The following is a 15,429-nucleotide window of genomic DNA, read 5'->3' as shown; positions in this document are numbered from 1 at the left end:
ACCCACCCCCCGAAAAGAAACGCTATCACGCCGAGCTTCCCACTGACACCCTTCCCCAACCAAAACCGGAAGCCAGCTCTCTTCCTCGTCTCTATGGTAGGGAAGTCGAACGCTCCGTGGAGGACTCACGGGCGGCGGGAGGGAAAGGGACGGGAAGCGAAAAGCGAAGCTGGTGGCCTCCTGGCTTTGGAAGGAGGCGGTTCCGGGTTTCTCCCTTGGCGGAGGGGGGGAAGGGAGCTTCGCGGGCAGGATGGGCAGAAAAGTGACGGTGGCCGCCTGCGCCCTGAATCAGTGGGCGCTGGACTTCGGTGGCAACCTGGAAAGGATTTTAAAAAGTAAGCCCCGTGGTTGAGATTCTAAAAGTCGAAAAGGGCCAGAGTCCAGGAGCACCTTAAAGACTAACAAGAATATTTTCTGGCAGGGTGTGAGCTTTCGTGAGCCACAGCTCACTTCTTCAGATACAGCTAGAATGTGAGTCCATCTGTCTTTTAAGTAGAGGAGAGTGAATTCAGACAAGCGTTAGTATGTAAATGTTAACAGTGTGTCAATGCGAATAGCAGGCGTGATGGGATTAGGTGTGTTATGCAGAAGAGTCTGTGATGTCCAGGGGAGAGGTGGGTGTGGAGAAATCAGCACTGGTAATGAGCCATGAATGCAAGGTCTGTATTCAGCCCAGGTAAATGCATTGACAGTCATGCTAGGAAAAGTTGAGGGCAGCAGGAAAAGAGGAAGACCCAACAAGAGATGGATTGACTCAATAAAGGAAGCCACGGCCTTCAATTTGCAGGATCTGAGCAGGGCTGTCAAAGATAGGACATTTTGGAGGACTTTCATTCATAGGGTCGCCATGAGTCGGAAGCGACTTGACGACACTTAACACACACACACACAAATGCATTGACTTTAGTTTGAATATCAGCTATAATTCAGCAGTTTCTCTTTCCAATCTCCCTTTGAAGTTCCTTTGTAAGAGAACTGCTACTTTTAAATCTGCAACCGAATGACCTGATTTTAAAAGGCAGCTTCGAGGCAGGTGCCACGTTGTCCTCTGGATCCTTTCTTTACAGCCTGGTGTCAAAGCGGGGAGATTTCCCCCAGCAGCAGAGCAGTAAGGGGGTGATGCTAAACCAAGCAGGTTTTTGTCCCACCCAGCCTCAGGGAGCTCAAGGTGGTGCATCTAGTTGCCCCTCCTTTTATCTTCACCGCAACCCTGCAAGCTGTATATATTGAGAGAGATTGATTAGTCCAAGGTCTCACAGTAAGCTTGGTGGTGCTGGTGGTATTTCAACCCCATTCTTCTGCATCCTGATTTGACACTTCAGCCACTGTGCTTCACTGGTTCTTACTGCTGTGCTAGTTTACTGTGTGTGTGGACCTTTTAACGGGAATCATAAAAACATGACATGCACCATTTAGTTTTGTATAATGCGTAGGTCAGCTAAACATGTTCATGAGTGTTCCTAAAAAATTCGAGCTGGGGCCATAGATGTTTGCACATGTACAGGTGATAAAATAGAAATAAACTGGAGTTTTAAGTTCTTAATCTGGGTGGAATTTCTCACATTTCTGTTGCTTTTTACTTGTGTGTGTGTGTTTGCTGATGGGGAATTTACTACAGGTTCCAACGAGGGTTGTCCAGTGATGCACTCCAAACAAAACAGAGCTGTTAAAGTAAACCTTTATTATTAAAAGCTTGAGCACCCACCTGAACCTTGATAAAAATGCCCTCCTGAACAATTATGTTTTACATATTTTGCAAAATGACAGCAGCGTGGGGGTCTTACTGGCATCCTCAGGCAGACTATTCTACAAGGTGGAGACCACAACATGGAAAGCACATGTATGTACAGTTGTTGATCTTTCCCATTTGCAGAGTGGCATGTGCAGAAGGCAATAATCAGATGAGCAAAGCTACCATGGCACAGTGCAGGAGGTGTGGGTCCAAGGCCATGTAGGGTTTTGTATGTGATAGCCAGTACTTTGAATTGAAGCCAGTAACAGATGGGCAGCCAATGGAATGACTGCAAAATGGGTGTAATATTCATGTTCCAGCCAACTCCAGATAAGTGAGCTATGGCTTTCTATACTAACTGGAGTCCCTGAGCTGACTTCAAGGGCAGACCCATGTAGAGTGCATTACGGCAGTCTAGTCTTGATTTTACTGTGACATGGATCCAGGTGGCCACATCAGCAGAGTCAAGGTGGCGGGGGGGCATCTTCTAGGCTGAAGAAAGTTTTTCCGCAACTTGCTTCTCCAGCAGTAATATTGGGTCCAGTATAACCCCAAGGCTCTCAAATGAGCAAGGGGCAGCTGAACCCCATCAAAGATGGGAAGCACAGTGTCCTTCAAGATATAGTGCTTCCTGACCAGCATTATCTCCATCTTGTCAGGATTCGGTTTCAATTTGTTCTCTTAGCCATTTAACCACAGCAGTCATTTAACCACCTTTACTGCATAACAGCTGATTTTTTAACAGGGAAGGTAACGGCTGATATGATTCAGAAGTCTAGCACACAGAGTGGCCAATCACATTATCACTTGTCATCAAAAAAATTTTCATTGAAAAGTTATACTAATAACTAAACATTTTTGTTAGGCATTGAAATTGCTAAATGCAAGGGAGCGAGATATCGGCTTGGTCCAGAACTTGAGATTTGGTAAGAATTGCTTAACCTTCTCATATTGAGCCTTTTCTCTTGAGTGCTAAAAATGTATGTCGTTCCTTGCCAGTTGCCTTTCTTACAGTTATGTCTCTGATTTGTCAGCTGTTATCTTGCACTGGGATAATTTAGTTTAGACAACATGATTTTGCCGATGTAGGTGCTGAGGGTGATTCTCACAAGATAAGTTTCCTATAGAGAGGAAGTAAACTGTGCTTATGTGACATAAACTGTGTGTACCTTCTGTATACACTGTCAAATTTGGTGAACGCCCTCATTTACTGTGTACTAATTTACTCTAATTTAGTGTGCACTAATTTACTCTAATTTAGTGTGCACTAATATACTCTCATTTACTGTGTGCACATCCTCAGGAATGTGCTTTCAGTCAGGGCTTGCTGCTGCACATTCACATAATGATATAGATATGCAGTCACTCTACATGATGATTTTTATGTGAGGTGAGCAGTGTTCTAAATGGACACAATGTCAGTATAGCTCTGAGTCTTCTCCTTAGTATATAATATCTGTTGTATAATTCTGGCTTGTTATAGTGTTCTGTTTTGTTTTTGTTCAGTGGCTATGGCTGTTCGGATCATTACTTTGAGTCTGATACTCTCTTGCATTCATTTCAAGCTTTGGCTAAGCTTCTGGAATCTCCTGTGACTCAGGACATAATATGTGATGTTGGCATGTAAGTATTGCATATTCATCAGCTTGGATCCTGCCTAGATTTCTAGGATGCAAGGAGGGAAGGATGATTTTCACCAATTCCTCCATTCTGTTGCCCAAAACACACCCTGAAATGCTGCTCCTGTGGGATGGGGGATCCCCCAGGAATTTGTAGGGAGGAACAAGAGGTATTCTGTTGGGGGGGGGGGAAATCATAAAAATTGTCCCTGCCCTGCACCTGTGAAAATCTAGGTGGAATCCAAGCCATAATGTACAAAATTCCTCTTATCAGGAAACTCCCCCTTTCGCCCCTGAAATGTTGCCTTCAGATAAGATGAAATGAATGTCATTTTATTAGGGGATCTACAGTTTCATTATATTGGTTCCTCCAAAGCTATGTTGCATAGATAAAAATGGTTCTATGCCAAATATGTTCCAAGCTTCTGGTAGCTAAATGTTCTACTATACTGTGTCCTAGTGTCAGTTGAAAAACTCATTATACTGTATGTTGAGATAGAGACAACACTGTGTTTCTAGGTTTACGTCTCTGGTCATGGTCTGCTGATGATTCATGCAATGTAGCTCTAATTCATCACGAATCCATGGGAATTGCATTATTACAGTGGCTGGTTGTTGTAAATAAACAAGTTAGTGTGTCATGGATGTACACGCAAAGGGGATGTCTTGCAGTTTTAGCGGCCTTGAGATCACAAAATCACACTAGGTTGGAAGAGACCACAAGGGCCATCCAGTCCAACCCCCTGCCATGCAGGATCCCACAATCAAAGCACTCCCAACAGATGGCCATCCAACCTCTGCTTAAAGACCTCCAAAGACGGGGACTCCACCACCTCCCGAGGCAGCGCATTCCACTGTCGAACAGCCCTTACCGTCAGAAAGTTCTTCCTAATGTTTAGGTGGAATCACTTTTCTTAGTTTAAATCCATTACTCCATGTCCTAGTCTCTGAAGCAACTGAGAACAAGCTAGTTCCCTCATTAACATGGCATCCCTTCAAATATTTAAACATGGCTATCATGTCACCCCTTAACCGTTTCTTCTCCAAACTAAACAAACCCAGCTCCCTAAGTCTCCTCATAGAGCATAGATTCCAGACCTTTGACCATTTTGGTCGCTCTCCTCTGGACATGCTCCAACTTATCAACATCCTTCTTAAATTGTGGAGCCCAAAACTGGACACAGTATTCCAAGTGAGGTCTGACCAATGCAGAATACAGTGGTAGTATTACTTCCCTTGATCGAGACACAATACTCCTATTGATTCAGCCCAGAATTGCATTGGCCTTCTTAGCTGCCATATCACACTGTTGACTCATATTCAGTTTATGGTCCACTAAGACTCCCAAATCTCTTTCACATGTACTGTTTTCAAACCAACTATCTCTCATCATGTACCTGTGCCTTATGTTGTTTCTTCCTAGGTGAAGTACCTTACACTTATCCCTATTGAAATCCATTTTATTGTTTACGGTCCAGCTCTCCAGTCTATCAAGGTCATTCTGAACTCTGACCCTGTCCTCTGGGGTGTTAACTACCCCTCCCAACTTGGTGTCATCTGCAAATTTAATTATCATGTCCTCTATTCCATCATCCAAGTAATTTATAATTTTTTTAAAATAGTACCCGTCCCAGGACAGACCCCTGTGGCACCCCACTGGTCACTCCTCTTCAGGATGAAGTTGTGCTGTTAATGAGCACTCTTTGGGTTCAATTGGTCAACCAATTACCAATCCATCTGACAGTAGCATTATCCAGCCCACATTTTACTAACTTTATTTCAAGAAGATCATGGGGGACTTTATCAAAGGCTTTACTGAAATCAAGGTACACTACATCTACAGCATTCCCTTCATCTACCATACTTGTCACTCTATCAAAAAAAGATATGAGATTAGTTTGGCATGACCTGTTTTTGAGAAACCCATGTTGACTATCAGTGATCATGGCATTTCTTTCTAAGTGCTTACAGACCATCTGTTTAATTATCTGGTCTAGTATCTTACCTGGTGTCGATGTCAAGCTGACTGGACGATAATTGTTTGGGATTTCTCTCCCCCCCCCCCCCCGTTTAAAGATGGGGACCACATTTGCCCTCCTCCAGTCTGCTGGTATTTCTCCTGTTCTCCAGGAATTCTCAAAGATTATTGCCAGTGGTTCTGAGATCAGTTTTTCCTTCCCTTCCCAAGCCGCGGCCTACTACAGGAAGGACTGATGAAAACACAACCTGTGCTCCCAGTTCCTTCACCTTTTTACCCAGAGCTGTATAGTCCCTTTTAATACTTTCTGGGCTGTGCTGGGCAGTATCGTTTGTTCCCACATGGGTAAGCAGGAAGGGATAATGATCTGTGGGTCTAACAAGTCTATCCAGACTTTCCGTCACATCCCAGGTGCATGCTCCCAGCAGACAGCACACCTCTCCAGATGACAGGTCTGGTCGACACACTTTACCCTCTACCCCTCTCAGTAGGGAATCCCCAATAACCAACACTCGTCTCCTCCTACAATGGGGAGCAGAGGTTTGAGTACTGTCATCCATAGGGACCTGAGAGACCAGACAGGACTGGGTGCTTAGCCTTTGTTCCAATAATCCAGACTAGGGCTGTTAAAAAAAAAATTCGGGAAAATTCCGATTTGGGAAAATTCAGCCCATTTTTATTCGGGAAATGCCAAAGTCCGAACTCGCCCTATTCGGAGTCATGGAATTTGGCTTGAAATTCGGCATTCCTGAATAAATTCGGCTGAATAAAGCAATTTAAAGCACATTTGTGGCTTTCCGAGGCTCCGGGGGGGCATTTTTGGAGGTAGCGGTCCCAATCTTTCAGGGTAGCTTGGAGGGACCCTACTTGCAAGAACCCCCAAGTTTGGTGAAGATTGGGTCAGGGGGTCCCAGGTTATGGGGTCTGGAAGGGGTCCCCCCATCCACCCATTGGAATGAATGGGAGCAGGCAATCCTTAATGTGCATCTAGAGAGCGGTAAATTCAAGGCAAAACCTCCCATTGTTTCTCGTTGGCTATTTATGCATGGGAGGTTTTGCCTTGGTTTTTCTGCTTTCTAGATGCACATTTCTGAATTCTCAAAACTCTGCAGGGGGGCTTATTGTTGAGATTTGGAAATTTGGATGGGGGAAATGTGCATCTAGAGAGCAGCAAATCCAAGGCAAAACCTCCCATTGTTTCTGGGGCAGCCAGAGAGAGACTCACCGACCTCCAGACGAAGGTGGCAGCCAGTGAAAACAGCAACAATCACACTTGCAAAGAGATCAAGCCCCCCCAGGACAGGTAACCCCCCCAAATAACACTCCACAGAGGCAATCAAGCCCCCCCAGCAAAACAGCCCCCCCCCAAACCAGAAGACGCAAATTCCTAACGAAGGAGAACAACGGGCCAAACAGAGAGAGACTCACTGACGTGGGATTTACTAAAGCGAATGACAGGCTAGCCCATTAGAAACAACAGAAGCGGCTGCACAGCCCATTGGAAACAATAGGAGCTGAAAGGAATAAATGCGCAGTCAATTCGAGAAAATATCTATAAAATGATGTACAGATGGCATTTAACACCTAAGAAGATTGCAAGGATTTACAAAGTGACATCCCCTAAATGTTGGAAATGTAATAAAGAAGTTGGTTCTTTTTATCATATGTGGTGGACTTGTGATAAAGCTAAGGATTTTTGGGATATGATTTATAATGAATTAAGACTAATAGTACAAAAAAATATACCCAAAACACCAGAAATGATGCTATTAAGTATGATACCTGATGATTTGTTAATACAAAGGACTTTTTTGATTTATGCGACAACAGCTGCAAGACTGCTTTATGCAGCAAAATGGAAAGGGGCAGACACTCCTGGGAAAAAAGACTGGATTATGAAAATATTTGAACTGGTGGAAATGGCAAAACTTACAGCTACTTTAAATCAAAAAGACAATGTTCAATTTATGGGGGAATGGGAGGCTTGGATGAAATACTGTGAATATGAATTAGGACTGGGGAAAATGGAAGAGTACCTTTTAATCTGATCTAGATGACATTGCTAACATAAAGAAGTGTAATCAATTATTTTAATAGTATATTGTGATTGAAACTTAATTGAGATATAAGAATAATTAAGATCAGACCATATCACGATGGGATAGAATACTTTATTAAGAGGCGGACGGAGGTGATGGGGAAGTCAGTAAATTTTCCTTTATTTTTTATTTTTATTTAGCATTTAAATAATTATAACAACATTACTTATGATTTAGTTTTTTATATTACTTTTATTGTTGTTTGTTAACATGGAAAATTTATATTATAAAAACCAATAAAAATTTTCCAAAAAAAAAGAAAAAAGGAAACAATAGGAGACAGCCAGAGAGAGACTCACTGACCCACAGTTAACTCCAGATGAGGTTTTCAACCGGTGAAAACAGCAGAAAGCACAGTCCCACACAGAGGCAATCAAGCCCACCCCCTAGCAGAACAGGTAAACCCACCCCCCTTTGGCTTCCCCCCTCACAAACACACACAGAATCTGCTTCTCCCCCCCCCCGCCTACACACAGGAAAAAAGTTATAGAGAAAAGCCCCCAAATGGGTCAAACTGTGAATATCTTCCATCAGGAGCAGGGACTGGGAGTCAGGACTCAGGAGTAATCCAATATGATTCTAGCAGCAGGTCAGCTCAGGATCAGCAGCACAGCAGCAGGACTCGTGGCAGCCAGCGAGTATTTCTTCTCTTCTGGCCAATTCAGAGAGGTTCAAATGGGAGAATCCCTACTCTGATTGGCCAGAAGAAGACCCAGCTTGGCCACCGGTGTTTGGTAACGGTTGTCTCTCCTGAAAGGCAAGTTTGCTTGCCTTCCAGAAAAGAGCTTCTTTTCAGGAAGGCGCCGTGGGAGAATGCCGATTTGGGGACGCCAAATTTGTACAAATTTATTCGGCGTCTGCCCGAACTCGGCGAATTCGGTTCGTCGTTTCCCCGCCTTTTTTGACTTTGGCTCTATCCGAACTGGAAACCGCCGAATCGGGGAAAATTCGGCTGTGTTTCAGTTCGGATGAACCAAATAGACAGCCCTAGTCCAGACTCAGCATCTATGGGGAGGTTTTCAAACCGATTGCTAAGCAGCAGAGGAACGGAATGTCTCCTGGCTTTCCTATTCCTGTGGGTAACATTCTTCCACGTGTTCTCCTCCTGAGGTTGGTCACCCTCCCTACAATAAGTTATGTGACCCTCCTCTTGCCCTCTCAAGAGTATTTTAAGACTTCGGTCCATGAACTCCTCACCCTCTTTTGTAATTTTCAGTGTGGACAAGTGTGCCTCAAGTCCCTTTACTTTCTCCTCCAATAGAGCCACCAACTGGCACTTACTACATATGTAACTGCAGTTACCCTCAGGCAGGAAAACAAACATTCTACAGACCTTACACGTCACTGCCTCCGCTCCCTCACCAGCCATTCCGCTTGAATTCATTGCAGACATGGTATTGTTTCTTGTACACTCCCCCAATGATAACCCTACCAATAGTCTCACGAGACTCACCGGTTGCAGAGTAAAGAACAGAAACAAAACTTTGTTTCAAGGCCCCCAGACACAACCCCAAACACAACTCCCAGGCGGCTCGCACCTCTGGTGAGGAGGAGCCTTTTATAGTGCAATGGTGACTCAGCAAAGGGCAGAGTCAGGCCCAGGCACACAGCCCCTCCCACTCAGACTAATCACTCCCCTAGGGCAATGAGCTGCAATCACCTGCAACCCAGGCAGAAGAAGCGGCCAGAATCAACACTAACTCAATTTTAAAATGGGTCATCATAACCGAAAAGTCTTTCTGGCTACATGGTAGACCAGAGGCACCTGAATGCATCAGTGACTTGGCATTCCCTCCAAGTGTTTGCAGAGCGGTGGCAGAGGAAAGGTGACCCAGAAAAACTCTGCTCTCTTTACAGTGTAAAGAACAGAGATTCAGGTATTCTTTTCATGTCTGGTACCTTCAGTGGCCATCCGTATGAGTTAACTAAATTTTAACAATAAGCCCTTGTTTGGTTGGTTTTTTTATTGGAACGCATAGTTCCTTAAAGGGTTACATTTGAAACATTCTTAGTGATTCTGCGACTTAAGTTCATACATGCCTGTTTACCACTCAGTAACTGCAGCAGCCGTCCTATGTGAAACAATCATGCCAAATGACTCAAGATACAGTTTTCATTTCAAGCACTATATTTGACAATGGTGTCAAGTTGTAAATCCTGCTGTGAGCCTTCAAGTGATGAGCTGCTGAATGATGTGCATGTACATGAGAAAACTCTGTTATCTCCACTTGGTCATCTTAATTGATCTAGGAATAGATAATTTAACATCTGATGTGTGTGTTAAGTGCCGTCAAGTCGCTTCCATCTCATGGCGACCCTATGAATCATTGTCCTCCAAAACGTCCTATCTTTAACAGCCTTGCTCAGGTCTTGCAAATTGAGGGCTGTGGCTTCCTTTATAGAGTCAATCCATCTCTTGTTGGCTCTTCCTGAGGCCCTGGAGAGCCACTGCTGGTCTGAGTAGACAATACTGACTTTGATGGACCAAGGGTCCGATTCAGTATAAGGCAGCTTCGTGTGTTCATGTATGTTCCTCTTTTCCTGCTGCCTTCAACTTTTCCTAGTATGATTGTCTTTTCCAGTGACTCTTGACTTCTCATAATGTGACCAAAGTACAACAGCCTCAGTTTAGTCATTTTAGCTTCTAACATCTGATACTGTTTTTTATTTCCGCAGTCCTGTCATGCATCGAAACGTTCGCTACAATTGCAGAGTGATCTTCCTAAATAGGTATGTAGCTATGTACACTGAAAGTACTCTTTTAGGATACTTCTAGTTGCTAACTTGTGTGTGTTAAGTGCTGTCAAGTCGCTTCCGACTTATGGCGACCCTATGAATCAATGTCCTCCAAAAACCCCTATCATTAACAGCCTTGCTCAGGTCTTGCAAACTGAGGGCCGTGGCTTCCTTTATTGAATCAATCCATCTCGTGTTGGGTCTTCCTCTTTTTCTGCTGCCTTCAACTTTTCCTTTGTCTTTTTCAGTGGGACAAAGCAAAACTCTTGGAGGAAAATCCCATACCTTGTGTACAATGAAACCTTTCTAACCTTTCCAGTCTCCAAGTCTTTCCCAGCAGCCAGTACATAGCAGCACTGACTGGAAAATGGGGGTGAACATGTTTTGCTGCACTGTCTATTTCATAATGACACCTGCAATCAGTGTATCGATCCAGTTTTGTCAGTCAGAAAGGGAAGATCTGAACAATTTTATGCCTCCTTTCTTCTTGCTGACCTTTCCCAGCAGATAACTTATGAAGTTGCTAAATTTTGCCTGCAGGCTGGTGGGTTGCAAAAGCTGCTAACGGGCGGCCAATTCCTGAGGGGAGGGGCTGCGCCAGTGGCTGGAGGCAGCACCGCCGTGCAGCCTCCAAAGGAGGATTCAGCCCACCCCAAAGGCAGAAAGCTGCCCTTACTTGCAAGCCCCATGGATCCGCTCCATAGCGTTCCATGGGGCTATGCCACCTAAATAGGTGACATAAATGCAAGTAAGGGCAAAAGGGGCATTCGTCGTCCCAGAGCTGTGCTGCCACGGCAACGCAGGAAGTCCGGCGTGTGTGGCCCAACACCAGCATCCGTGCCATTGTGGCAGCGCAAGTGGCCCAGATGCCAGCACATGTGGCACAGATGCTGGTGCGGGCCCTTGTGGACCTCCAGAGAACTTTCGCCCACACAGTTCAGGAATGGGCTGTAAGTCTTAGTATTTTTTCCTGTTCTAGGGAGGAGAGTTTTATTCTTCGTTGTCCCCCTTTCAACTTGTGTATGTTACATTATATATGTATTTATTTTAACTATTTGTTAATTTTCTGGAGCTGATTTTGTGTTGAAATAAATGATGATGATCCAGCGAGTCTTGTTTTCTCATAATGTGACCAAAGTACGATAGCCTCCATTTGGTCATTTTAGCTTTTATGGAGAGTTCAGGGTTGATTTGATCTAAGACCCACTAATTTGTCTTTTTTGGCAATCAAAGGGATCCGTAACACTCTCCTCCAACACCACATTTCAAATGAATCCACTTTCTTCCTGTCAGCTTTCTTCATTGTCCAACTTTCCCATCAATACACAGTAATGGAGAATACTATATCATGAATTATATTGATTTTGGTTGCCAGCGACACATCTTTACACTTAAGGATCTTTTCTAGTTCCTTTCAAGGCTGCCCTTCCCAGTCTCAATCTCCTTCTGATTTCATAGTCTTTTGGTTGTTGATTGAGCCAAAGAATAGAAAAGCTCTAACCATTTCAGTTTCTTCATTGTCAACCTTATAGTTGTGTAATTCCTCAGTCGTCATTACTTTTGTCTTTTTGATGTTCAGTGTAATCCTCCTTTGGCACTTTCTGATTTACCCTTCATCAGGAGTCGTTTCAAATCTTCCCTCTTTTCTGACAGTAATGTGATGTCATCTACATATCACAAATTGTTACTATTCCTTCTACCAATTTCATCTAAATCTAATCTAGTTTAAAGAAGAAGAGTTGATTTTTATATGCTGACTTTCTCTGCCACTTAAGGAAGAATCAAACCGGCTTACAATTACCATCCCATCCCCTCCCCACAACAGACATCCTGTGAGGTAGGTGGGGCTGAGAGAGGTCTGTGACTAGCCCAAGGTCACCCAGCTGGCTTCATGTGTAGGAGTGGGGAAACCAACCCGGTTCACCAGATTAGCGTCCACCACTCATGTGGAGGAGTGGGGAATCAAACCCAGTTCTCCAGATTAGAGTCCACTGCTCCTAACCACTGCTCTTAACCACTACACCACGCTGACACACTGGCTTGCATTTAGGTGTATGTTTAATTTGCATTATTTTTAGTAGAACAGCTAAACACATACTTAATTGTCACTCTGTTGAAATCTCTGGTCTTTAAAATGCTTAACTGATTGGATTGTACTCAAAGGACTTGTTTTTATGGTTTTATTACACTTCACATAGTCATGAGGCTTTTTTTTTTTTTTTTGATGCAAGGAAAATCCTCCTTATAAGACCAAAGATGGCTTTGGCAAATACCGGAAACTACAGGGAAATGCGATGGTTCACTCCTTGGAACAGATCACGGTAAGCTGTGTACTTCACCCTTTATCCTGTGATATCTATTAAAGATAATCAGGTGATCTTTGATCTTTTTCACAGCAGTCCTTCAGAAGTATTTGCCATGTGATCTTACTCAAGCTTTTAAAAATCTTGCATTAGTATATATAGAATTTCATGAGAGTTATACCTATGTATTACAGCAGCATCTTGCTTTCAGTATGCTAATACTGCATTATAATGCCTTAGATGTGAGACATGGAATATAGATTGGTGGTGTAACACTGGTTGCTAGTAGATTATGCTTCATTCAGTGCTTATATGCATGCCTCTAAGTCGGCAGGGGTATGACAAACACCAGGCTTGTAAGTTGTAACAGTCCCTGAAGTATGCTGTGCATTCCAGGGGTGTCAAACATAAGGCCCGGGGGCTGGATTTGGCCCCTTGAGAGCTCATATCTGGCCCGCAAGCCAGCCAACGCAGCCATTCCCCCTACTCTCAATCTGGGCTGGCGAGGCACGGCCCAGCCCAACCAAGTGACATTTATGTCATATCTGGCCCTCGTAACAATTGAGTTTGACACCCCTGGTGTATTCAGTCAATTTAGCATGAAATGTCCTGTCTAGTCAATAACGTTAGCAAACATTTGCTAAGCCATGTTTAGGAATAGAGAACGCTTGTGTGTGAAAAGCAAAAGTACAGGCTGAAGATCAAGGGCATGGCACTCTGGCCCAAGAATGGCTTGCTCCATAGCAGTATGGTACCCATGCAGTGCTGGAAACCTCTCTGTGTAACCAAGCCCCTCCCTCCCACCAGCCAGCACAGTAAGGGGAAACAACCCTGAAAGAGCTAAAAATGGTTAGAGCCTGATGAGCCAGGCAACAGAAATAAAGATGTCGATTAGAAAAATTGGGGCACACTCGCACTGCGGAAGCTGAGGGGAAAGGGCAAAAGAGGCAAGGAGAAGGCAGAGAGCGTCCATGAACACATGAAACTGCCTTATACTGAATCAGTATAAATCCATCAAAGTCAGTATTGTCTACTCAGGCTGGTAGCAGCTCTCCAGGGTCTCAGGCAGGGGTCTTTCACATCACCTACCTGCCTAATCCCTTTAACTGGAGATGCCGGGGATTGAACCTGGGACCTTCTGTATTCCAAGCAGATGCTCTGCCACTGAGCCACGGCCCCTCTTCATGATACTGGGCCGGCATCAGCCCTACAAAGGAGGGGCCAAAGATGGGCCAGTTCTGCTTTTCATTGTCAGTGGAGCTTCCTGCTCGAGTAACCCTTGCACACAGAGAGGCTTGGCCAGCCTGGCTGAGCGCAAAGGGTGAGCGAGGCTTTATTAAATGTGGTTTCAATAAGGCTTTCGGTTTATTAAAACGATCCTTTCCCAGGTCTCTCCTTCTGCCTACTGTTGATGCAGGACCCACGAGCCTGGCCTGCTGTCCAAGGGTGTTACCAGCCCTTGGAGGGGGAAAGGTAAACGAGCCCCAGGTGCAATTTGGGACTTGACATATTAGGGACTTGATAAAGTACCTGCTTTTGCTGCTTGCCTTGGACTGCAAAACTGGGGGGAAGGGGGGAGGGAGTTATCAAGTTCCTGGCAAGCCACAAAGGTTCCGTTGGCTGAATGAACCACAAGGTGAAATAGGCCTGTGTTAAACCCTTGATACAATTTTACTATTTGGCTAGTTTGTGAAAGGTACAAAACTAACTTATTATAGAATGGATACTTACTGAAGATTTATGGCAATCTATTATCATTTAGCATAAAAATTGTTTTTTTTTTCATTCTTATTTGTAGCATAATTTGTTTTCTAGGCAGGTGGAAGACTATTTTCTTCCTAGAATGATTCAAGAAATAACAAACCAGGTAAGGTGTTCCCCTCCCTCACTATTAGCATGTTTTTAATTTCAGCATTACAGTGAATGCAGATGACTTAGATATGGCATCAATGCCTTCGACTGGAACAATTCTGCATATGATTGCACTGTAGGTTGCTTAATGTGTATTTGATTTGATTTGATCCAACAGTGCATATTTGACTTGATTTTTATCCAACCAGTTTATTTGTTTAAGGAGATCAGGATGATGTACATGCACATAATTAAGCACCCAAAGGTCAAGAAACATCCAAGGCCAAAACAAAATATGCATATATTTATTACAGGCTAAAATCAATAACGTACATAAGGCCCTGCAATAGCCTACCAAACCAGCGTGCTCACGTAAACATACAACACAAATAGACATAAAATCACAAAATGAGACTTTTGACCAGACCAAACGTATTTCAGGCAAATGGCCTTCTTCAGTGGTCAAAACAATCACAGTTCCAGACTACAAATATACATAACATTCTAAAGATCTTTATGACTGTAGGCACATTGTGTTTGCAGGATAACAATTAATATATATAACTGCAAGATTTTCTCATCTGTTTTAGGCTTCCATACAAATAGGAAACTAATTCCCGTGTGAGTTTCTCTCTTAAATGAGGAGATGTTATATTTCAGCTATAAATAAAATGATCAAAATGTCATAGTTATAAAAATGTCTGAAAGTCTGGAGTAGTTATGAAGTATTAAGGTCAAGCATGTCTATATCCTTTTTCATATCTGCGGGGAAAGCATGTCCCATTTCTTAACTGCAGGGAATACAGTCTACACCTCTGTGGTGACTCCCACAGTGGAACAATCTTCCAGGGGAAGCACATTTGGCTCCTTCTCTGCTGGCTTTTCACTGTTTAGTCAAAATGTGGTACTTTCAGCAGGTATTTCATGCTGATGAATCGTTGTTGACACTTATTTTCCTTCCACTGTGTGTTTTTTTTTTTTTTTTTTTTGCCTCTCTCTTTGGTTAATTTGACTAGGCTGTGTACGCTTATGTCAGTTACGATTGTGGCTTTATGTTGTTGTTATTTTTGTACACTGCTTTGGGTGCCATCCTGACGGCAGAAAACGTGGC

At 43.7% G+C, this 15,429-nt stretch overlaps 1 protein-coding gene across 4 annotated transcripts in view; it reads left to right on the top strand.

The window, feature by feature from the left end:
* Positions 1 to 250: 250 nt before the first annotated feature.
* The window catches only part of NADSYN1 (NAD synthetase 1), a 49,373-nt gene continuing 34,194 nt past the window's right edge, over positions 251 to 15,429 (top strand). For 3 of the 4 annotated variants that reach the window (XM_056851024.1, XM_056851022.1, XM_056851023.1), the window contains exons 1-5: positions 251 to 335; positions 2,598 to 2,658; positions 3,239 to 3,355; positions 12,396 to 12,485; positions 14,283 to 14,334. In XM_056851024.1, coding sequence (XP_056707002.1) covers positions 251 to 335; positions 2,598 to 2,658; positions 3,239 to 3,355; positions 12,396 to 12,485; positions 14,283 to 14,334 — 405 coding nt within the window. Of the gene's footprint in view, positions 336 to 2,597; positions 2,659 to 3,238; positions 3,356 to 10,104; positions 10,159 to 12,395; positions 12,486 to 14,282; positions 14,335 to 15,429 lie in introns of all 4 variants that reach the window. The other variant, XM_056851025.1, reaches the window with a different exon arrangement.

Source organism: Euleptes europaea, chromosome 6 (assembly GCF_029931775.1).
Source record: "Euleptes europaea isolate rEulEur1 chromosome 6, rEulEur1.hap1, whole genome shotgun sequence".
Taxonomy (NCBI): Eukaryota; Metazoa; Chordata; class Lepidosauria; order Squamata; family Sphaerodactylidae; genus Euleptes; species Euleptes europaea.
The sequence above is the reverse complement of the archived record's forward strand: the minus strand, read 5'-3'. Positions and strand labels throughout refer to the sequence as shown.